General features: G+C 39.0%; 1 protein-coding gene across 2 annotated transcripts in view; it reads left to right on the top strand.

Annotated features, from left to right (window-relative positions):
* The window catches only part of brinp3a.1 (bone morphogenetic protein/retinoic acid inducible neural-specific 3a, tandem duplicate 1), a 64,337-nt gene that overhangs the window by 8,591 nt on the left and 30,187 nt on the right, over positions 1 to 25,559 (top strand). For both annotated transcript variants that reach the window (XM_023282603.3, XM_023282602.3), the window contains exons 3-4: positions 14,259 to 14,449; positions 18,344 to 18,528. In XM_023282603.3, coding sequence (XP_023138371.1) covers positions 14,259 to 14,449; positions 18,344 to 18,528 — 376 coding nt within the window. The remainder of the gene's footprint in view (positions 1 to 14,258; positions 14,450 to 18,343; positions 18,529 to 25,559) is intronic.

Here is a 25,559-nt window from a genome sequence, read left to right as displayed (position 1 = left end):
GTGTGCTTATGTCTTTATGTGAGCTGCATCGTACAGAGTTACAGTATGTGTTGATAATTCTTAAAAGCCTACACTGGTCTGTTGTTGACAGAAGGAAACTGTCGTGAAGAGCAGGATTTACTGTAGCTGGTGGCTCCGTATGATCTGCTCCATTTATGTGTGTATGTTTGTGTTGGTGAGGTTGAGTGTGTGTACACAGCGTGTATTAACAGCATGCGCACGCCTCATTATGTAGACAATGTGATTCTAGGCATTCCTCGTTTTGTGTGTGAAGAGCAGTCTCTTGTCAACAGTGTTATGACAAATTGCAGTACAAAGGGGATAAGCAGTCTTCATGTCAGCAAACCTTCCTGCAAATCATGATCTGGCTCCCTCTGAGCTGCCCTTGTTTTCCTTGATCAGAGGCGTCGTGATATTCATGGAAGCCACAAATCAATAATGCAATTGCTTTTTTAACAAAGCTCACTCCCCTACAGCATTGTACCTGCTCCTTTTTTCACACTGTGCAGTTTCACAATTTCACAAAATTGGCTTCTGTTTGAATCACCTCAGTAGGAAAAAATACGGTGAAATGGTAAAAAACCCATGTTTTCCTTTTCTGCTGGCAAAATTTAAATGTTAAAATCGTGCTACAAAGGAACAGGAAAAAGAAAAAGACAGTCGCTATTTTATACAAACGGTTCTTTTAGGAAGGTGTCAAGTAGGAAAGATGGTGTTTCTTTGGTTTTGTTTGGGGAATAAACACACGTAATCCGTTCAGTCAGAGACAATATCGTCAGAGGTGACCACTCAAACTGTTTTGTATTTGGCAGAGAGGGCTCTCTTTGAGGGAGTTTTCAAAGAATCAGAGCAACAAAGATGATTCTTCTCAACACTCGCATGTTACATCTTTATCAGTAATACAGGACTGCATCAGTAACCCGTTAGTCAGCTGGTAGCCATGCAGCTTACGAATGAGCCACTGATAATGTGACCTGGACTACTGTAGCAGCATGCTTGACCAGTGCATACAACGCTTTTTTTTTTTTTTGATTTACATCTACCAGGCCCTACAATAATAGTACTGAATTTAAAAAAAAAACAAAAAAAAACTAATACCAGAATCTACATCAGAATCAGAATTACTTACAGAATATCTCCATGAAAGTTGCTATGTGACTTTTCCTCAAATATGTAAAAAGGTGTAACTGCATGGATAATGTTACACACAGGTTAATGGCGTGAGGCATGTAAACAACAGCCGAAATGGTATATGAAAACTCCCCTGGTATGTATGAGGAAGGGGCTCCCACAGCTAACAGTTATATGTGGACAGAAATGTTCCCTCACAGCAATTTGACCAAAGTGGCACCATTCGACGGGAGTAAAAGCAACAAACCATCCGCCTCTTACCGTTTCACTCACGGTTTTATTCCAGCGGGCCTGAATCATCTAAAAGCCATCAATGGTGCCGATTGGGTCCAGAATATTTTCCCGTACCAGTGCACTTACGGAAGTGCCCTCGATTCCTCACAGAGGCTGTAAGCTTGTCCATCTTTTTGTTCGGCGCTTTCACATTGTTCGTTTCACATGATCGAACATAGGACTTATCGCTTCTCCATCAGTCCCTGCTGTCTGGATCAAGCTCTTCCCTCCGTCACTTCCTCTGCATCCTCTTTGTGTCCTCTCATTTCTGCAGAGATGCCTGTTGTTCTTCTGGTCGGCATAGAACATCAACATCGTTGAACAAAAGTGGTAATAACTTGGCAACAACAGTAATGAGTTGCATGCACAGTTAATACATGTTCTCACATAATATAAATATTAGTGTAGTTCCTTTAAATGGGGACAGAAAAATGGCAGCAGTTACTTGTGAGGACAGTGAAAATGAGCCTTGTCAAAATGGTCTATGCTTTTAAGTTTGGATGTGTGATAAATGTGAACTGTCTTGGAGAAGAGAGGCAGAAGCAGCACACCCAACCCACTTTAGGAGGCGATCAGGGTAGATGAGTGGGTCTAGGAAGTATCTGAATGGAAACTGTGCAACATTTTTCCCCTACAGTCCACTTAATGCTTTAAAGAAATAGTTTAGCATATATAATTATTCACTTTTTTGGTGACAATTGGCTGAAAAAAATGGCTAGTGTTCTTATTAGATAACTCCAGCCAGCAAATATTTAGCTTAACGCTGAGACTCTGACACACTGTGCCTAAATTCATATGTCTCTGTTCACAAGTACTTACAAAGTAGATACTGCACAGTGCTAGTATATATTTAAAAGGGAAATACAGAATTTCAGATAATATTGAGATTGGGCTTAGGGTTCCAAAGTGTGGCTAGAGAAATCTTTTTGAATTTACAACACAAGTTAAGCATAGTTTCAACATGTATATGGCGGTTCATCCATCTCCACATGCATTACTCTGGTTTGAATTACTTCTGAACTCACCATTACATAAATACGGAACTCATGTCACAAGAAAGCAGAACTAGAGCTTTCGAGTGATGCTACATACACTATCATTCAAAAGTTTGGGGTTACCCAGGCAATTTCATGTTTTCCATGAAAATTGACACTTTTTTCATGTTCTAACATAATTGCACAAGGGTTTTCTAATCATCAATTAGTCTTTCAACACCATTAGCTAACACAATGTAGCATTAGAACACAGGAGTGATGGTTGCTGGAAATGTTCCTCTGTACCCCTATGTAGATGTTCCATTAAAAATCAGCTGTTTCCAGCTAGAATAGTCATTTACCACATCAACAATGTCTAGCCTGTATTTCTGATTCATTTAAATTTATCTTCATTTCAAAAAACTGCTTTTCTTTCAGAAATAAGGACATTTATAAGTGACCATAAACTTTTGAAAGGTAGTGTAATTGTACATACAGAAATACATCACACATTCTGTAAACTAATATCTTTCCTAAGTTTTCCACCTATTTTCACATACCGACTTCTTAGTTGAATAAATCAGGTTTTTCCAAAGCATTCCACATAACAAACCAAACAGCAGAACCTTACACAATGGAATCAATGTTGTCATGTGATTTGGTTTTGAAGACGTAGCTACTTTCTGCGCTACGTCTCCAGCATCGTGCAGAAACTGATTCAAGAATGCAATTGCATCCCACTTTGTATGAAAAATAAACACAACATAATGCATTTTTCTTCGTGTCGAAATGATTCAACAGTTGTGATCAAAAGGTAAGAGTAATTCGCCTGAGCACAAGTAGGCAGTGAGGATTCTTCACCTTGGGGGGCTCAAGGCAAAGTGACCATTGGCAGTCCTTCTTTTTGAGGACACGTCCTTCCTAGAGAGTGTTTTTTTTTTTTTTTTTTTTTTTTTTTTTTAATGTGCTTGCTCAAAGGGAATCCAAATGAATCTTTGCTTTTGCTGGGTTTCTCTGTATACATTTTGCAAGGTTTCACCTTACTATGTTTAGTGCCTTGAAATGCCATACAGTATGCTGTGAATTTATTCTATAAAATTAAAACTGAATTAAATTGATTGAGGTGTGGTCAAGCATTGGCCTGGTTTACCACCTCTGCAAGTTGGGTAGAGTATGTAAGCAGTGAATGAAACAATTACATTTATCACTAAACACATTTTTTCTTCAAAATGCTAAGTCCAACACTATCCCACTACTATGATTCAGACGTTGTCAGATTTCAGACAATCTCTCCAACACAATTATGAAAAGATGTCTCCACTTCCAGCATTTTATGGTGAGATTCATGTAAATAGGAAGAAGATCAGGATTGATCCAACATCATACATATGACTAACCCTTACAATGATCAGTGTACAAGCTTTTACCTTTTACAGGGAATGAAATTTTGTTGAAAATAGCTCATGGTTCACAAGATCAACTCGACTGCAAGCAAAATAAGCTTTTTTCTTGTTCTGCCAAGAGGTTAAAAAAGAAAAAGAAGAAAGAAGGATATCGATACTTTTGCAGCTCACTGATTAACGCATTGCATTCACATATCTTCAATTCATTTTGAAAATTTGAAGTCCAAAGAAAGACAACTTTATGTAGTGTATCCTTCGGTCTTGCACAGGTCTAAGAATATCTTGAGTGCTGTTGTCATTGTAAGGCTGCCAGATCCTCCTGAATAAAGAATGATAATGACTTACTTCAGTCTTCCTTCATCTGACTTAAGTTCTCTCCAGTCCAGCTGCTCAGTATTATTCTTGAATAGTTTATCTATGATGCTAAAATGGAAAAAGAAGCAAAATGTCACAATTCTTATTTCAGCCTTGTTTGTTTTCACCGTTTCACCCCATCTTCTTCCACTCTCCATCTGTCCACCAGATGCCCTCTGGGATTCTTCCTGGTTCCTGGTCATCTGACTCTCCACACCCACCTGCCCAACTGGAGCGCACTCCCTAATGACATAGACCCGATTCCCACATTACGTGTTTTGTCCAGTTTAGTTTTATTTATGTAGCACCAATTCACAATATATGCCATATCACAGCACTTCACATAGTAAGGTAAAGACCTTAAGAATGTTAAACAAGGATCAGAGAACCCATCAAACCAAAGATGCCTTCTGATTCCCTATGAGCAAAGCAGTCAGTGACATTGGGAAGGACTCAAAAAACTCCTTTTCCATTTTTCATTCAGCTCTCATTGTGTATACCTGCTATCCCACTTTGTCACTCACGTTTCTTATGTTGTTGTGTTCTTACCATTGGGTAAGCACAGATTTCTTCCACCTGCACCGGCGCTACATCTCTTTATGTTTGGTTTAATAAAAGCACTGAACTGATCCTGCCAGTCTGCTTTGTGTCTGGATCCTGGTCCCCCTTTCTGTTTTCATCATGCTCACCGTGGCAAAGAAATCTAGTTAGTCTAATCCATGTAGTTATACTGCCTGTGGGAAGTTAGTTTGACAGCAAAATACTGTGGAATGTGAAAGAGATGTCCAGTAAAGCTGGGCTCACAGTACAGGAGCTTTAAAATCCTAACAGATTTTGAAGCCTGGTTGCATCATGACATGATATGAAACTCTGCAGATATTCTTCTCTCTAGTCTCAGACATGCATACACTGCACGATTTAAAAATACTAATAATGGCACAGCACTCACACTACAGCAGTCAGGGAGCAGTTCACAACGTAATCTCTTGGGGAAGCAGATGTAAACAAAATGGAGACTGCGGCGCAACAACTTCTTGTCATGCAAAGAAGAAAGCAAAACAAGTCTAGATGAGAGAGTGGTTGGAGAGTTCCATTCATTACAATTTGGAGGGGAGGTTTTAACAATATTTTTTTTTTATATCTGTAGCTAATGTGTGCCGGAAGGGCTAGAATGCTTAGTGTAGGGCTGCAGCTATCGATTATTTTAATAATGAAGTATTCTACCAATTATTCTGTTAATTATCGAGTAATTGGATGTATCCGTCTCCATTTTGCATTCCACGCTCGGCATACACGCTACAGCATCAAGAGCGGAAGTGAGCATGCTGTGGGTGGACATGCGCGCTGTATCGTGCATGTATAGTCTAGTACATAGGGGATTAAACGAAGCCTCGAGGCAGATCATTTTGCCTCGAGGCATTTTAGTAATTGAATTACTCGAGGAATCATTTCAGCCCTAGTTTAGTGCTGCTTGACAATTGTGTCCACTGCTCTGGAAATACTGCGATAATTGTACCCATCCTGACTTTAACACCTGAACTTCTCGCAGACTTACAGATGTTAAAGACTGGATGTGTAATCCACTCTCATTAGCAAAGAATCTGGGCAGAAGATTTCGGACAAAGATCCATGACCAGATTTCTCCTCTGACTGGCAAAGACATGGACCTGAAACTCCAGTAGTGTAATCTTGGCCCAAGGTAGGCCTTGGTTGATTTCGTTTCGCCATCGACGCCACCCACCCGGGAAGTGGACTTTTTGTTCCGCTTCCCTTGGGGAAAGGGTACAGAAACATAAAAACTCTAACTTCCAGATTGAAAAACAGTTTTTATCCCAGAGCTGCCTAATCCATTTCCCCCCTGCACACAAACATACACACTATGTGCAGTAAAGAACTGAGTCTTACACTGGACTGTACTTTACCACCCATCTCACTGCTCATTTGCACTAATTCTGTTTACATATTTAGATCTTTTTTTTAAATTATTTGTACATAGTGTACCTTTTTTTATTTTTTACCTAGAGCAGGGAGTCACCAATTGAAATTTCACTGTGTGAAAACCATGACAAAGATTCCTGATTCTTAAATCGAATGTATCTTCAGTCCAATTAATCTTAAAATAAAGTTTCACAGCATAGATTTTGGCTTGTCACAGTATGGAAAACGTGTGTTAATTATGGGTCAGTTCCATTGCCGCAATAAGCCATGACATTGAAGCAGCATGGACAGACACAGGACCTCACCTAAGTGGAATGCAGCCCTCATTAATATCGTGGGTCTTTTCCTGTTGTGACAAGTCAAGGTGTCTGCTGTGAAAAAAAGGTTTATCCTCTACAGGAGCTTCTAGATGTCAATGAAAATGGTCACATTGTCACAGTGTTTAAAATTCGTACTTGAGAAACATTTAGTAGCATCAAAGGCATGGAAAATCAAAATAGCAGGAAGCACGCTGCTTTGTTTAAAGGACTTCTCAGACGGTTTAATGGGATTTTCACAAATTAATGGACTGATGTTTGTTTGATGTTGTTGGATAAACTGTGAAACGTTCACAACCAGTAGCTATCAACTACATCATTACACTCTCTTTTTTCCATCTTGATCTTGCTTTGTGTCTTAGTTTGTCTCTGTGGCGGGTCGATGACTAAAACATGCAGCTAGAGTCTATCTTCTTCTCTCCTGTCTTACTCCCACTCTCATTTCACTCTCCAACTCTCTTGTTAAGACTGGATCATCAGCAGCTCAATTAACAAAGTTGATGAGTACCACTATGAAGGTGCCTTTCAGGATAATTCCCACTATCCAAACTGGCATGTGTAGAATTCCTTTTGATGTCACTCTAAAGAAAAGCCTCTTTGTTTGTAATTCTTAATTTCTAAAATCATCCTCCTGTTGCTAATGATCCATGCATATTGAGAAGGATCAATGTCACATTAGATTAAATGAAGAGGAGGGAAAATAAGCAAACTGCACCAAAGAAGGAAAAATGTGTAGTGTTGAAAACAGCTGAGCGGGTGAGGTTTGCTTACAAGGTCTTCCAAATAAATGTAATTCAGTTTATCTTACTGAATGAAGCATGAAGGACTTTTCTAGCATTTTGCACTATTCTCTTTGGGGAGGTCCTTGAAATAACTTTGAGTCTACATCAAGCAACTGTTTTGCACAGTGGGTTATTTTGGTATCTGGGGTAACCCAGCTACAAAACACAACAATATGTTCTCACTTAGTCCTTATTGATGATAAGCCAATGTTTGCCCATCATTGTAAGGTAGATGTTGTTTGCAAGTTGTTTTTTTTTCTTCTTTCTTTCTTTTTGGATTCAAATAGAGAAATGGGAATTATTACCTTTACGCATAAAGATGTTCTTTTGTTTCTTGCCTTGTTTTAATTTAATTAAAATCCTCCTCGAGTGTTTATTTCAAATACACTACCATTTAAAAGTTTGGGGTCACCCAGGCAGGCAATTTCACGTTTTCCATGAAAACTCACGCTTCTATTCATGTGCTAACATAATTGAACAAGGGTCTTCTAATCACCAATTAGCCTTTCAACATCATTAGCTAACACAATGTAGCATTAGAACACAGGAGTGATGGTTGCTGGAAATGTTCCTCTGTACCTCTATGTAGATATTCTATTAAAAATCAGCTGTTTCCAGCTAGAATAGTCATTTACCACATTAACAATGTCTAGACTGGATTTCTGATTAAGTTAATGTTATCTTCATTGAAAAAAAACTGCTTTTCGTTCAAAAACAAGGACATTTCTAAGTGACCCCAAACTTTTGAATGGCAGTGTATCTATTCAAACTTTAAAGACTTAAAAATTAATCTTGACATGGTAAGTTTTCCAACCCCAAGTCCTAAATGTATTCATACATTTTTAATAAAATGTAATGGTGCCCAGGTATCAGTCGTAATGTGGAAATACTGGTAGTACAATTCTCTTCTCAAAATGGTGTATATAATTTCAATTATAAATTCAAAACTTGTTTCATTTACTTTCCTCACAATATCTGCTCTTGCAATACAAACCTGCCATGTCAGAGGGATTTGCTTCTGCAACTAAACCCTATTAAGCAGTTCTTCATGGTCATGTTTTGGTACTCACAGCACTTGGCTTAGCTTTGCCTAAGTATGACCCCAAGCACCAAGCAGCACAAATTAACTGTGATACTTAACTGAAATATTTCCCAAAACTCAACCAAAGAGCTTTTACTGTCTAAACATAACTACAAAGGTAATGCAAACCCTGGTCCTGAGTATTAATTGTACAAAAACGGTGTATTTTCTCTGCTTGAAATATCATGCCAGTGAAAAGGATCCAACCAGCAATTAGACTTCCTTTTTAAACAAAAATGAAGCAAAATAAATTAGGAAAATGTATAAACAGACTAATCTCAAATGGGGAGACAAGATTTTGGAGCTCACGATATGTAACAGAACTCGTGCAATGAAAGACAAATAGGAAATTTAAATAGAGGTTCAATGCTACATGAAGTCAGAGGTGAAATCACAATTTTCTGAGGCAATTAAAGTAAGCCACTGAATAGATGTTCTCACCTTTAGACCACCGGCATGACTCAAAATGAGTATTAAATTATTTACAATATATTAAAAAGAAAAAAAAAATGCCTGAATTGCAATACACTTTTTCTTCTCGTGTTTAAATATTGCCCTTTTTTCCCCAAAAAATAGCTTATATTCAGACTTTTGGTATATAGAGCAATGATCTGGACCTAACTGCTGCAAAGCCATTATACACGGTCTGACTAAAACAGTGAAGAAATGAGAAATGGAAGAAAACTGTTTCTAACAGTAATCAGCTCACTGTTGGAAACAGTGTATGAATGCAAATAGCCAGAACACCTGCGAAGACATGTTGAGTCATTTTTGCTTCCTTTCTTTCTCTTATTTCTTTCTCTGTGCCATTCAGGTGTTCTTATGAAAATACATTGTCACTCAACACAATCTGCATGAGAGAAACACCAGAAGGGCCATAGAAATATCAGGCTTAGTCATTCCAGTCTAATTAACTAGCTGAGAAAATTTAAATACATTGAAAACAGAATCCTATTTAATAAATCTTTTTGCTGTTTTGAAAATGCGTGAATCCGTATAAATGGTAGAGGGTAAATTATTAAGTGTCATTAGGGCCATGATTTTATGCAGAAGCACTCCATGTAATCGAGGAGCAGAGGTTTGTGTTATTCATCAATTACATGATGTTCTCACACGTTGCTAGTCACATATGACTCATGTGTGCACAGTTTGTAAATGGGGGCACAGAGGTGCTCAGGCTAATGAAGGCCAGCAACTAAACGCACGTGCAGCTCTCTTTGAAAATATTTCAAACTGTCTGCATGATGAAGGACATGGCATTATGAAGCTGTCACAGTGTAGGTAGTTTAAAAACAGGTCATGATTTCAACCTGTGGCTTAAACGCCAGATTTATAGATACTCCCTTTGGTACAGAGAATGACATTGAGGCAGATTTAAACAATAGAGCTACTGCACAGTAATGACTCGGGTGATATACAACGTGAAACATAATGCAGTTACAGTGGAAAGTGCTGATAGAATTCTATATATTTAGTGGAATGCAATGAAAACATGAAGAATTTAAGAAAAAACTGTGAAATAAATTTAAACAGGAAAAGCACTCAGAGAGCACAACACTGCCTAGGCTGCTCAGTCGTTGTATCGTTTCCGATGGATGAAATCTTTAATAAAAAATGACCTTGCGCTGAGCACAGATATATGCTATGCATGTGTATGTTATGGACGGATACTGAATCTCATGACCTAAATATATAGTGGGCGGCAGGAATTGATGGGACTCAGACACACCCCCACAGTTTAATCCATTGTTCCTTGTATCATTTCCGATGGATAAGTCCGATAAGTCCGCAGTGGTGGATTTGTAGTAGAATCACAATCATGTGATCGTCAGCAGGCAGCTGATGTAGTGTTCACTTGTTGTCATAGTTACAGTGATGCCATGCTGCTATCCCACAATAATACAGAAATCTTTAGCAAATTTGTGGATCCAGACTATAAGCCACATCACTGCCAAAATCTAATCATTTTGCCCTTGTGTCATTTCTGACCTTCCCTGAAAATTTCATCCAAATCTGTTAGTCCATTTTTGAGTAAAGTTGCTAACAGACAGACAAACTGACAGACAGACAAACGTACGCCGATCGTCACATAACTCTGCCGCATTTCTTGGTGGAGTAAAAAGTAACAGCGTTGGTAGAGATGGTGTCTGTTTAAAAGGCAAATGAAAAAGCAGTTTTTGTGTTGGGACAGAAGTGATTGAAAATGTTTCACTCAAAAAGCCTCCTTTGTGCTTAAAGGTACTTTTTGATTGTCACACTGCTGCTGTTAAGTTTTGTTTTTTGTTTTTTTAATCAACTCAATGCCTCTTGTTTTTAAAATACACTGTTTTGTATGCATGTTTGAAACATTCCATTCTCTTACAGTAATTTCCACTCTAATATACCTCAGGGGGGGATTAGAAGAAGGAGACTCACCCGTAGTCTGCTCAGTGACACGCTGAATTGACTGAAGTCTGAATTGCTATGCTCAGTAGCATGTTTCAGCTACATCAGCAGGTTATTCACTGAGTTGATTCCCTGATTTGTTATGTTGGGCACTGAGAAGTGCCCTCGGGCTGCCTGTACTCTGTGATGGATCTGAGACACCTGCACTGTGATGGGCAGGTAGCGGGCTGCAACTCCCCTGCTCTGATCATGACCCCTGCAGCTCTGGCAGCTCTTCATCTATTGGTGCATGCAGCGTTCGGGCTCGCTCAGAGGGGGGCTGACAGGTAAATGTGCAGGGAGCCCCCTGCTGAAAAGAGCTGCGGGTGAAATAAACCTGCTGGTAGTGTGTGTGTGTGTGTGTGTGTGTGTGTGTGTGTGTGTGTGTGTGTGTGTGTGTGTGCGTGTGTGTGTGTGCGATAGGCTATTCCAGTCTCTCAGCTTCTCACACTGAAGAGTTAAGGGTGAAATAAACCTGCAGTCTGCCATAAAGTTCAGGACCTTCTCATGCATGTATGTGCGTGACGTGCAAAAAGTGAGGTCGAACTGAAGTCTTCCCCAACAGATGTGTGTGTGTGCGCTCTATAATGCAGCTTTAGTTGTGACGCCATTCATAAATGTCCATCAGCGAGCAGCACAGCAAGGCAGAGTGTCGATCACAGCTAAGCTCTCCCTCTTTCTCTCGTCGCTGTTCTGTTCTTCAGCCGGCCCCAGTGGATGGAAAGAACCACTAATGGCTGCTCGTTACAGAGAAACACCGACATGAAACAGGCCTTAATGAGCTGTCTTCTGTTTTGTATTTTTCTCAGGGGGCCGTTGTTATTGGTGAGAAATTGATTGGCAGCACACCCGCACCCCTAGGTGACGTGTGAGATTCTGGCCGATCGCAAAGTTGTTGCAGCGAGGGCAGCTTTGTGTAGATATTTGCAGCTGCAGGGTGTGTGACGGCATGTGCATGGGCCTGTGTCTTTGCATGTGGGAGCTGGTTTGTGTCTGTAGTGCTAGAACTACGTTAGAGAAAAAAAAACACACTCCATTAGTGTCCATTTGCATCTGTCCTTTGTAAAAGACAATCCAAGCAGTAAAACAGCGTTCAAAGAAAACTATTTAAATTCTTTTAAAAGTTTGAGTGATTGTACTTCTTAGAAACTACATGAGTTGGCATTCCAAGCAGGTGATGGTTGTCAGTACTATTCTCTAAAAATGTGAAGAAACCACAGTATGACTATGTGCAGTTCTCTGCTCTTGAGAGATATTTTGTATTCATATCCAAATGAATAAAAAAAAAAAAAAAAAAAAAAAAAAAACCTTACAAATCAAGGTACAACCAGAGAAGGCTTATTTAACCTTCAATAATCAACTCACATAGAAATATTACCCAATGACACTCAGTGGAGCTTTTCAGCATCTTTTATCTAGTTGTTTTACTTTCTTTATTGCACATTTGCTATGCAGCTCAGTCTCAGTGCCCTCATCAACCCTGTCGGGCAGCAGCAACAAGCTGTTTTCAGCAAACAAGCTATGATAAATCCTCTGGATGCTATCTCTTCAGCAACAAATGTTAGACGGACTAATTTAGCAACCACCAGCAAGCATTTTATATTTTACCAGGAGTAGGTGGAGACCAATTTGGAGCTAAAAGGAACATATATTTTGGACTTTAACTCAGACAGACAAAATCAGAAAACCCCAATGGTGTTTTCTCTTCATGTTATTGTAAGCGTCAGTTGCCATTAGCATGTCAGTGTCATGCTATATGTCACAGGTGTCTGTCTGATGGATTGCTTTTTTGATAGAAATATGGATTTATCTGTTTTATAGAATATTCTCGCATTGACAAACACCAGCCTCTGTAGTTTAGTCAACAGAGCAGAAACTGTCAGTTGGTCTTTTGGGAAATTTTGTGCCTTCATTATAAAGCAAACAGAAAATGAGAGGACAGAGACAGAGTGGAGCATGTAATAAAGGTCTCCTGCTGGCAGAACTCAAACCGTGGAGATGCAAATGATGGTCACCAGGGTAGCCATTTTCAGCTGCAAGCATACTTCATGTACAAATTCAACAGCTAAAATTTTGTAGAAGTTGTTGAATAAAATGCAGAAGTAAATTGCAGAAGTACTGATGGGAAGCAGCTGCCAGTTGGTCCAGTAAGTCTGTTTTGTTACAGCGTCTTCCAGATTGCATCTTTACAACTCACGATAATAAAAACGGATAAAATGCTTGAGAAAACTGAGTGCTGCGATGATGAATAGATTCTTTGTGCATTGTCTGTAAAACAGCAGTAATCAAATCATAACTAAGCAATGCACTGTTTCTTGTCAGATGTTGTGGGGTTGTCTGAGTGATGGCTCTGATTATTTACAACCCAGATGCTCATGTCATTCTGTGTTCATTTAGCATCTAGGTGTAAAAGCAGCTACGATGAATTCTAATCACAACCAACAGACATTCCATTGTATTTAATTTTTATATTCAGTTTTTTTTTTTTTGTCACAACACCAGTAGAAAGATGGCACCTCATCACATAATCATTTGCAACCTTCTTTAAATGTCTTTGTTGCTGTATAGCGGGTGAGGCTGGAGAAGCTCAGTCAGCCAGAGAGGTTTCTAATTTTCGTTCATTTATTTGTAACTTCACATTCTTTCCCAACTCTTTGCTGGTTCATTCAGAAGAAAGGCAGTTGTGCAATATATTACTCAATATGTCTATGAAAAGCTATGTTTTGTGTTGCAACCACTCGACTTTTTACATGAAAATCTTACCTTCTGCAGCTTTGCAAAGCCAGCATACATTTAAATATATGTAAGATTTTATTTGTAATCCTTTTCTCAAAAGACAAGTTAGCTACCCAAAAATGACTGAAAGGTCTTCGATTTCTCCCCTGCTAGGTTGGGGGAGAACTATGATTACTACCAGCTGTATTTCAATAGAGCTAATCTACGCATCAAGCAGCAGCACTCAGTCTGCACTTGGTAGATAAAGGCAGCTGGCATGCTCCAAGGCCAGGCTGAATATCAGACGACTACAGATGAAGCCTGTTCTCTCCAGAACAGGCCCTGAAAGCAGCAAGACACCATCCATGATTATAGGCCGTCCAACCGCAGCACCTCAGCAAGTGACTTGAGATGAGAAAAGATTGCGCTATTATTTAAAATCGGTCGAGAAACACAATGTTTTTCACTATGGTGCAAAGCAATTCTCTGAGCCGGAGGTAGAACCAGCATGAGACCATTCATTTTTTAAGGAGTGGAACACAGGATCCACTCAGAGGTCATGCATACAACATATGGAACAATTTTCATTGCGAGCCTCATCACGAAGTGCAAGCCGTGTTCTCTGCTTTGAAATGACAATAATAGAATAGAAAACTACTGTTCAGATTAGCATCAGGGGACTTGGTCTATTCATTGTGTACAGAAACGTCTCAAAAGAGCTCCCAGATCCCTGCCATTGGACAAACTGTGCATGTGTCCATATAACATTTGGCTTCAGTTGCACCTTTCTCCAATTAGCCTGCATGCAGCATCCATGCACTGTGCATTGTTTTTCACTCTGAGCATGTGTTTGTGTGACATTCCAGGGAGTTTGGCCGTTGGAAGGTGAACAGCTTGGCCCTGGAGAGACAAGAGAACAATGGCTTTTCCTTGCCACTGGACCCGGAGTTCCTCCAGACCATTAGGCACCTGGGCAGGAGGCCCAGTCTTAGCGCCATCACTGACAACATCATCAGGAAATACGGAACCCACTTCCTGCTCTCTGCTACACTGGGAGGTAAATAAAGTACATGTGCTGTGGACTTGCTTGCTGTTATTGACCTTCCCTCAAACAAGGAGAAACAGGGTGCTTAAAGATGAGGTTTTAGGAATCTAGGTCCTGTACCCATGACAAACACATTATGCTATTCCTCAACAGGGCGTCTTCTAGGAATTATTTTTTTATGACCTTAAAAACTCTGTCAGTGTTGAAAAAGCAGAGTAAATCCAATAGTGAGTGAAATGCAATTAGCAAGTACAAAATGTACTTGCTAATTGCCTGAAACACTCACTGGGTTTTTACTGTTTTTGAGACTTTGGAGCATTTTCACTTCTCTTGCCAACTCGGAATTTCTCCCAGATCTATTCAAATGTCAAAGTCATGCAACATTAAACTGCAAAAAAAAACCCAAAAAAGGTCACAAAAAGGTGATGCTTTCCAGAAACAGAATAACAAAGGGACAAAGGGACTTTTATTTTTGGATTTAAATTGAGAATCTTGGCTCCTGTTCCTGCAGAAGCCTGATTTACATATACAGTCATAGTCTCCTCTCCCTGCATTCTCTGCCTGCCCATCTCTGCTGATTTAGAACCTCAGTGACTTGCCATACAATGTAATACGTTAAAATTAAGTGTAAAGCAGAAATGGGGTTTTCAGTCAACATATTTAATGAAGCTCCTTGCCTTGTGCTCACACAACTAAATATTTAACTAAATATTGGCTGAGCTGTGAATGTGGGATTGTTTGTGGTTGTTTCAGCTCATATTCTCTGACTGAACATGTAAAATCTGTCTTTGTAGTTGTTTGACAAGGATGCCAGTGGATCTTCTGTTTCCAGAACAATAGATCTAAGTTAGCTAGGGTGCTGAAATGCACTGCAAAGCTCCAGCGGCTATCTGGTGCACAATCTCCTCTCAGCTCATCTGCTGGCTCTTTTCATCTTTTGTCTCTAGTGCATAAACTCTCAAAGCCATGATGCATATCAACAGTATTCAAATAGATTGGGAAGACAGTCTTGCACATTATCTGTTGTAAACAAAAGGAAAGAAATACAGCTGCCAAAAGTTGCCTAGAAAAAAATAACCTTCAGTATTCCACTTAGCCTGAGTTAGAGATGTCCTGCTGAGTTTGAACACAAAATAAAGCAAAAAGAAAATAAATAAATAACACTGAAACACTGAAAAAAACTATATATATATATATATATATATATATATATATATATATATATATATATATATATACATACCAAGAAAAATGTTTATATTCAGTGTTACTCAAAAATCCTCAGGTGCAGTCTTGCAACCTATAACAAATTCATATCTTTCCTCATAAAACATCTGAAAAGCTAATTTTTAAGGAGTATTTTAAAGTCTTTTCCTGTCTTGTTTTTGTCTGTTTCCTGACAGTCTTCTTCACTAACTTTGCTGGTATTCATGGTGCATTACTGCCACCAGTGTGAAACCTGTGGTAGGATCACACATGTGCATCTGTGCATGCACTAGACAAACAAAACAGTGACACATTCATAAAAACTGCAACATGTTGCTACCAGAAAACTCCACATGGTGACTTTCACCTTCACCCTCAAAGTCCAACAGAAGCACTTTCTTCACTTCTCCTCTTCTCAGTTCAGTTTCTGTTCTATTGCACCGCGATGTAGCACCTACCACATGGAACCGGATGGTTTGACCAACATTGCTAGTTGGTGTCGACTAGAAAACATAATCTTGAATTTACATCAGATTTCACCATAATTACAATCTGACTACAGCTCTACATCCATCTATACATTCATTATGCTGGTTTGAACTATGCATGAACTTCATTGTATTGATATGTTAATGTCACAACACAAAAAGGCTGGAAGCTTTGTAATTATGCTAATTACATATTTGTACATACACATGTACACACACGTTGTAAAGACAGATCTTTAACTAGTAAAGTGATATCTTTACTAGTTTGTTCACTCATTTTCATATTCTTGTGTTTCAGTTCAATATGTCATGGATTGTCTATAATTTCATAATGTTGGCCTTGCGCAGATATTTTTTTTTTCATTTGCCTCTAAGTAGGCTGCTGCATGAGGACATTTGAGTAAATGAAATATTGATATATTTGAGCACTTTTTTCCCATTTCTATATGATCATCATTATGGTTGTGATATTTCCCGATTCCACAGCTATGCTTTCTGCCATATATCTTAGGTGCTTTATTCTATTGTTTCAGTTTTGCATGACTTTGTCCAACATTTTGTGGCCCTAATGACTTCAGTCATTGTTTTTCTGTATATTCATGTCTCACATTTTCTAGTTAGTAATGGCATTACTAACTAGAAAAAGCACTCGGAGAGCACAGTACTCCTCCAAGGTTGTTCATTCCCCGTATGGCATTGTCAGAAATGCAGTTTTTTTTTTTTTTTTTTCTAGAAAAGCAGCAATTGTTTATTAGTTATTGATTAGCAGAAATCACTGCAACATGGATTGTGGCCATTTAATATAGATGTATCCACAAATAAAATGACCTCACGCTGAGCACAGGCATGTGTTCTGAATGTTTACATTATATATGGATACCGAATTGCGTGACCTAAATATGTAGACTTGTCAACACCCCCACAATTTAATCAGTTGTCAACAGATAAGTCCCGATAAGTCCTCATTTTTAGTAGGATCACAATCATGTGATCATCAGCAGGCAGCTGACGTAGTGTTCACATGTTGTCATAGTTACAGTGACGCCATGTCGGTATCTCATAATGATATCGAAATCTTTAACAAACCCATGAATCCAAAGTATAAGCCGCATCACTGCCAAAATCTAATCACTTCATCCTTGTGTCATTTCTTACCTTCCCTGAAAATTTCATGCAAATCCATTGGTTGGTTTTTGAGTAATGTTGCAAACACACAGACAGACAAACATACGCAGAGTGTCGCATAATAATGTTTAGAGAAGAAATAAGTTAACAAATGGCCATGATGATTATTCTTACAGTCATTTATTATTGCGGCCCTCAGGGACGTCAGTCAAGAGTCCCTGTGTGGTAACTATGTTGGTAGAATGAAGGTTGAAGAATATATTAGTAGTTTTTATTAGAGGAAGGTGCAGAATGGTTTGAAGGTGCTTTATGTAGCATTTCAAACACAGATTTGTTTCAGAATTAACAATAATAATATTCTACCTATTAAATTTGAAAAACAGTACAGTAATTTTACAAGATAACAATTAAAAGTCTTTCCAAAGGATATTGTCAAAAGCGTGTCAATATCTTGAAAAAAGACAAAATGAAGAAGCTCATTGCAGCGTGATCAAGAAACGCATGCTTTATTGTTCCTGTAACTTGTATTGGAAACACATCCGAAGAAAAATCCCCCGCATTTCTGTTTTGTACAACAGACATAATTGTGTAAATTGAGATGCCGCAGCAGCATGATGGTGAAGAGTGCTAACCTTTTATCTATCTACAGTGGTAATGTAGTGCATGTTGGTTCCACTGTCTCTCCAGAAGAAAGCCACATTGTCCATAAAACCTAATCTTGTTAGAAAGGAATTTCAATCGATCTTCCCCTCGCGCATGTGTCAATACACTGTCCTCTGAAAGCCTCGTCCCTCTTTTTATTGAAAGACTTGTTCTACAAACCATCTAAATTTTCTGCATTATAGGTGCAGATTTATCACCAAGTCTGACTATAGTATAAAATTAACAGGGGGCTGTTTGGTTTCTCGGCGGCTTTCCACCTTCAGAAGGAATTTTTTCCCTGTTTACGTGATGATATAATGAGCAGGTGTTCACGGGTTAATATTTACCACCGCCCCGCTGAGAACGTTGGAACACGGTATGTGTGTGTTCGCAGGGGATGAGTCATTAAGCTTGTGTACGTGTCGTTGTGGGTCTGTGTTCCTAGGCGAGGAGTCGTTAATGATCTTTGTGGACAAGCGGAAGTTGAGTCGGACGTCTGAAGTGAGCGAATCCAATGGCACAGCTGTGACTCTGGAAGCTCTGCACCAGCTGGCTGCCTCCTACTTCATCGACAGGGAGAGCACCCTGCACAAGCTGCACCACATCCAGATCGCCTCCACTGCCATCAAGGTAAAAGCCTGCTTCTTTCTGGGCTTCTGTCAGACACAATGAGACTCAGAAATTTTGTACAAGTTTTAAATTCCCCCCCCCCCATTGCTGGAATTTTCCCACATACACTACTAGTCAAAAGTTTGGACACACCTCCTTATTCAGTGGTTTTTATTTGATTATTTTCTACATTGTAGATTGAAACTGAAGACATCAAAACTATAAAAGAATAAATATGGAATTATGTTGTAAACAAAAAAAAGTGTTCATCTTCAGTATTAGTCTAAACAAAAAGTATTGAATGAGGAGGTGTGTCCAAACTTTTGACTGGGAGTGTATAATTACAGCCATTTTATGACATCCTTCTTCTAATTATTTTCAATGGATGAATGTAATTATCGTATTTTTCAAAATAGGGCAAGTGACCGTGATTTGATTTCTGACTAAAGAATTACCAAAATCATGGGCAGTATGGGGCATTTTAATGCAGCTCTACAATCAGCAGATTCAGCTCATTTATAAAAGTGCAGCCAATTATTTCATCTTTGTGGATTTAATCTCCAAATTGATTCCATATATACCCCTGCAGACACTGTATTTCACTGTATTTGAACTATCAGACATTACCTCTAATGCACCGGCTGACATGAGACTCTTGTTTAAATAAAACACAGAACGATGTGAGCAGAATATCATGGGATCTTTACCTGACTCTGACTCACTGTTGTTTTTTGTGCTGATGTTTTTGAGATGGTAATTGCACTCATTCTCCCTTCTGGGAATTCATGTTGGAACAAATTAAGAAAACCGCACTCTACAGTGGTCAGTACTTGCCAAGTACTTCCCACTTACTACCAATTACTGTATGCAGTTTACAACCCATGGATAGACCCTCAATGGGCAACCTTGGCTTGCTTCAAAAGCAGGATATCATTATTAAAACATATTTTAAAGCCCTTGGTTGAGAGAATTAGAACTTTTTAAAGACCAGAACCTCCATATGGACTAATAAAAGACAGCTTTTTTTTTCTTACCGTTTTTAATGAATGGACCATTAAGAGTGAACACATTTGAAGACCTCACCAAATGTTCAAGCCAAGATCCAGTGGCAGTCATTTCAATATTTCGACAGTGCTTTAAAGTGAAATTATCCAGAGAAAATGTCTTCAGTGAGGCAGGTTCTTTCTTACTTCACAGATTTGTGTCAGAAAACTGTCGGGTTACAGAGGTGGTTGCCAAGCTTTTCTTGAAATCACAGGATTCCTTTTTCCCGTTTCTTCTGTTAATGTGAAGATAAGCTTCATAAGATCATCAAGTTTCTTAAGTTCTGCATTTGCTGCACAGATATGACAGTGGAAATACTGTATTTAAATTGGTTAAATGTATTTCTTTCTTTGCAGAAGTTAGTTTAAACACAAGACACTTCTGCTCCACTATGTCTCTTAGTAGCTAAACATATTTGTTTGTTGGCTACAGGCAGGTTTGATTCAAACTTTTGACAAAATTCCTCAAGATTAATTCTCACAGCTCAACAGACACACTTTGCATCCAAATTCACATCTCTTTTTCTGGTTGAATTGCTCTTAAAGTATTTATTGCAACGAGGTGCAGCAGCTACAAGAATTGACCTTTCCAACAATGCTGGTTGCTTGTCTGTGCAACCAGGTGTCAGCAAAAACAAATATTCTTGAATTTACATCAAATGTAATCACAGTTACAATCTGCATAAAGCTCTGTGTACATCTCCACAGCCATTGCTCAGATCTGAATTACTCCCGAACTCTTCATTGCATGGATATGTTAATATGTACGCAATGCAATCATGCCTACAATTTGTGTTTATGCATTCAAATGTTAGTATCACAAGTAAGAGTGGAACCGGACTTTAGTAAATAATAGAAAAAATGAAGAGCTAAACTTAATCTTTCCGATGATACAGGTTGTTTCTCTGTTCACCAAAGAGTAGTCTGATTTAAAACCACAGTAAATGGCTGCATTCCCTCCAACAGAAGGCTGATGTTACATTCCAATTAATGACACATACACACAAAATAATGCATTTGCTTTTCACTGCAATGAAAACTTGTGTTCAAAAGACACTGGCAGGTCACGTGTCAATCTTAGACTCAAAATGGCCATTAAGGGCCCCTAGTTTGATGGTTACAGGGAAACATTTGCCTGGCATCTTTCTCTGTTCAGCACTAGACACATACTGTGTTCCTGATTGATAAATTATACAGTGTCCTACCATCGTAGCTCTACTGATAACCCTACTGACAGCTGTGCTATGGGGAGATATGAGTAAAACACAACACTTCCATACTACAAAACCCTGACAGAAGGCTCAGATTAAAACACAAAATATGTTGTTGTCCACACCTCCCAGAAAATCACACACACTACTGCTCAAATGTTTGGGGTCACCTAGGCATTTCATAGTTTTTTTTTGCTATGTGCTAACATAATTGCACAAGGGTTTTCTAATCATCAATTAGCCTTTCAACACCATTAGCTAACACAATGTAGCATTAGAACACAGGAGTGATGGTTGCTGGAAATGTTCCTCTGTACCCCTATGGAGATATTCCATTAAAAATCAGCCATTTTGGTGCCCAGATTGCTCAGCTGGCTGAGTGGGTGACCCATTAAAAGGGGTTATAGTCCCTGATGCAGCAGCCTGGGTTTGATTCCTGCTCATGGCCCTTTGCTGCAGGTTCTCCATCCTTTTCTTCTTACGTTCCTGTCTGCCTCTCTACTAACCTGTCTAATAAAGCCAACAAAAAGACCAGAAAATAACTTCAAAAAATAGCTGTTTCCAGCTAGAATAGTCATTTATCCCATTAACAATGTCTAGACTGCATATTTGATCAATATCTTCACTGAAAAAAAATGCTTTTCTTTCAAAAATAAGGACCTTTCTAAGTGACCCCAAACATTTCTAAACGCTAGTGTACATTCTGTCTTTCTGCTCACTGTCACCAGTGAGCAGAAAGTAATTGTGTGTCAGCGTCTCCAAAAACAAATCCATGTTTTAAAAAGAGCATTTTCTTATTTGATGCTATTTGAGTAAGGTAAAATAACTTTACTTAGATTAGGGAGCCTTCATCATAATACATCCAAAAACAACCACTTGGTTGTGAAACATGATATTCATGTGCTGCTGTTAGACTTGATCAAACCGAAATGTAAAATATGTACATTTACTAGAAGAAACATGCCGCTTAACTGAATGATCTGTTTGATATTATTCAGCTGTATGATTAAGAATATATGCTTCCTTGCCAACATTGCATTGTGTTCACTTTACGGTGCTTTGATGTGACATTTGAGTAAATGTTTCTGCTCGCCGAGCAACACAGAGTTCAACCAAGAAGAGAGCTGAAGCGAGCAGCATTGTTTACTTCCCTCCTCACTCGTTCATGTGTGTTTTCACAAGCTTGTACATAGAACAGCCTGCTGTGCATATCAAGATATGCTTATGATGTAAATATCACCCCGCATCTTTTACTGCTTAATACCTTCAGGGTGTGTTCATTCATCACTCTGTCAGTTGTTATCAAGCCCGAAGAATTGAATAGGCAGAGTTCGCCCTTCGCAGCAGACTTCTCTTCTTCTTGTCTTCTGAGAAATCTGTTCTCTCACGTGGCTTTAATTTTGTTTGCGCTTGCTTGTGCTAAACAACAGATTAACGTCACAGAATGCAGGTAATGACAGCAATCTGCAAAACCGCCATTCTGAGACACTGTCAGCTTCTACAGTCTGTTTGTCATGTGATTGCACCTGTTCCTGCAGGGATAGTTTTGTCACTGAATGCATCAGAAGCAGAAAACTCAGGCCAGACTAACAGATCCACGTTTATATTGGTCAATATCAGCTGTATATAGATCTGTGGTGGGATTTGTTTTCTTGCGTGTTTGACGCGAGAGCACATTTACATCTTGAAGACACGTGTTGTACTGAAAAAGATAATCTGAAAATGTCCTCTGATGAGATGCATCTGGCACATAAGGGCCCTAAAGTGAGCGCTGAAATTAATTTGGCTTTGGGGAGAGAACAAAACAAAAACAGTAAATTAAAAAGATTTAATAAAACATTGTAAAAATGTTCTCAACTGAAAAGCTTCAGTCACCAGCATTTGCAAAATGTAAACCTGCACCGTCTAAGTGATGGCATCTGTTCCAGGTGTCATTACAAGACGTGTAAGAGGTCACATGACCCAAACCAGCTTTAGGAAACACACACTTAAGTACCGGCACCACAAAACACAATACAATTATTCTGATATATTATGTTAGCATAATTGTCGCTGATGACAGTATTATGTATTATGTGGAACTGAAGCCATAAACATTTTTTTTTCTACTAACTATTTGGCCTAGAGCCCAGGGTGATGTATTCAAATTGCTTGTTTCCCTCTGACTAACAGACCGCATTACAATGACAACAGAACAGAAAACAAACAACACAAGCTCACATTGGAAGCCCCAGAACTAACAACTTTGGCACAGATGTTTGTTAAGGACAATCAGGTAATTGTTTGCCAAAGTCCTTGCTGTTTGTATCTATTTTGTTGAAAATCGAATCATTAGAATTGTTTCTCAACCAACAGTACCTGCTTTTTTTTTTTTTTTTTTAAATCAAAGTGTGATAATAGAGAAACTCTAATATGATAAAATGATAAGATGTTGGAACAAGGAGGAAACTCTGTTTTTGGTTCTAGTCTTACACTCATGTTGCTAAGACCTTGAGGTGTACAAGGAAATGAACCAACCTTTTCAGATGCTGTCTGCTTTGTAAATGGCTGTTATCATCACACACCATTCCTATACATATGAGCCAGTAGGGACTCCTCAGTGGGCCACTATCATCCCATTTAATGGCGCTCCATCATTACATTATTTAATGGCAGTGAAACCTTGATTTTATACTAGAGGTTGGAGAGGATGGAGTCACCTGATTTTTCCAGTTCTGTCTTGAACTATCCTTGCAATATTCTTCCTTGATGTACACTACCGTTCAAAACTTTGGTGTCACTCGGACAATTTCACATTTTCCATGAAAACTCACACTTTTATTCATGTGCTAACATAATTGCACAAAGGTTTTCTAATCATCAATTAGCCTTTCAGCACCATTAGCTAACACAATGTAGCATTAGAACACAGGAGTGATGGTTGCTGGAAATGTTCCTCTGTACCCCTATGGAGATATTCCATTAAAAATCAGCCGTTTCCAGCTAGAATAGTCATTTACCACATTAACAATGTCTAGACTGTATTTATGATTAAATTAACATTATCTTCATTTAAAAAAAAACTGCTTCACTTTCAAAAATGAGGACATTTCTAATTGACTCCAAATTTTTCAACAGTAGTGTAAGTCTTGTTTCAACGTCTTCATTGACTCACTGTACTGCACTTGGCTGGTCAGGTTTAGACACCAAAACCACTGGGTTAAGTTTTTAAAAAAAGGAGGTTTCCATGGTGACGACTCCACTGGAGATTTTGCATGCACTTTTCACACAACAAGGAGGTCAGCTATGTTATCAGGGTTACTTTCTGTTTATCAGTGATCAGAATAGGTCACAATGCTCCTTCTGACCTACAAGAAGGTGGAAAATGTGCGTACTGGCCTTTATGTATTGGAATAATGTGGGATGATGAATGCCATTTAATGGCATTAAAGGCTTATAATGTCCTAACTGGGTGAATGAACAGCTGTGAGTACTATATGTGCATTACATCAGCTGCATTTGGTCTGATTTTAAATTGTGAGGTTTAAATTCATATTATAAATAGAAACATGAACAAGAATGGCTCGTACAGTGTGTTTAAAAACCCCTTTCCAGTGCTCAGATATTCCATTTCAAAGGTTGCATTTGAGGCCTGAGTCGTACAGGACGTATTTTCCACCGGCACACACAGACATGTTCAGATGTTCTGTAAGGCCTGGTCAACATTTTCTATTACACCGCATGCCTGCTTTGTAGAATGCTGGAATAGTACGCTGTGAAAGGGACATCATCCATAGACCAGGTAGTAAACAGACACTAAGCAGTTGTCGCTGTGCCACACGGAGCCAACAGGAGTTCTGAGACAGAACTCTGTTTGAAAAGCAGAAACATGACTGTTTAATTCCCCCGATCTGACTGTGCAGCTGCAGCTTTAAAAAAAAACTAAATTGCTTTCCTTTCTCTGAGATGCAGCCCATTTTTCATTGACTTGTCCTTAGTGATGCCCCACTATGCAGTCCATCAGAGATAAAACTGTACATTCTCTAAAGTGAATTGGCAAGAGGACGTTGAGCTGATTTGGCAGCCACCACTGAACCAAAGTGCTGCTAAAAACCCCTCTGATTGAGATGAATAGAGAAAAAGCCCTCTGGGGTACATTTGTTTGTGAGGCATTTTCAGGTGACTGATGTAAAATATTCACAGCGTCAGCAGGCTTTAATTCCGAACATGGGTTTTTACTTCACCCCAATGAAGACAGATGCCAAAACAAAGCTGCATTTAAGAAGAGCACTGGTCCCCTGGTTTTAAGAGATAACATATTTAAATGGTAGAAATGCCTGGCCTGAAGGCCTGCAGGACTGAGTGCAGCAGCTCTGCAGAATAATCAGAGACGGGAAAAATGAGATAAGAGTGCAGGAAAAAATGGCACTGCTGTTACATAGTGTGATGAATCAGCCCCTCCATTCCAGTAATTTCCTTTGAGAGCCTCTGTCATTTGTCAAACATTTTGTGGAATGAGTTAAGGTGTCATATGCGACTGAACAGAAGAGATGAGACGAGGACAGAAAGGCCTTATTTAGCAGGCCTTTTAGCCCGGGTTCGCGGTGCGGCAGGTACACAGGAAAAGCTGCATCAATCACCGTGCTTACCTTTTATTTTCAGCGCAGGCTCGTCTCTATTGAAGATTCATTAAACCAAAGTTGAGAGGAGAATATCACTGACGGGGAGGAGAAGCGATAAGGAATGTTTGACCCAATTTGCAGTGCCAGCCTTGAGTGTTCAGTCAGTCATGCAGTGTTACACTTCATTTGTCATAGTA

Source organism: Amphiprion ocellaris, chromosome 2 (genome assembly GCF_022539595.1).
Source record: "Amphiprion ocellaris isolate individual 3 ecotype Okinawa chromosome 2, ASM2253959v1, whole genome shotgun sequence".
Classification (NCBI taxonomy): Eukaryota; Metazoa; Chordata; class Actinopteri; family Pomacentridae; genus Amphiprion; species Amphiprion ocellaris.
The sequence above is the reverse complement of the archived record's forward strand: the minus strand, read 5'-3'. Positions and strand labels throughout refer to the sequence as shown.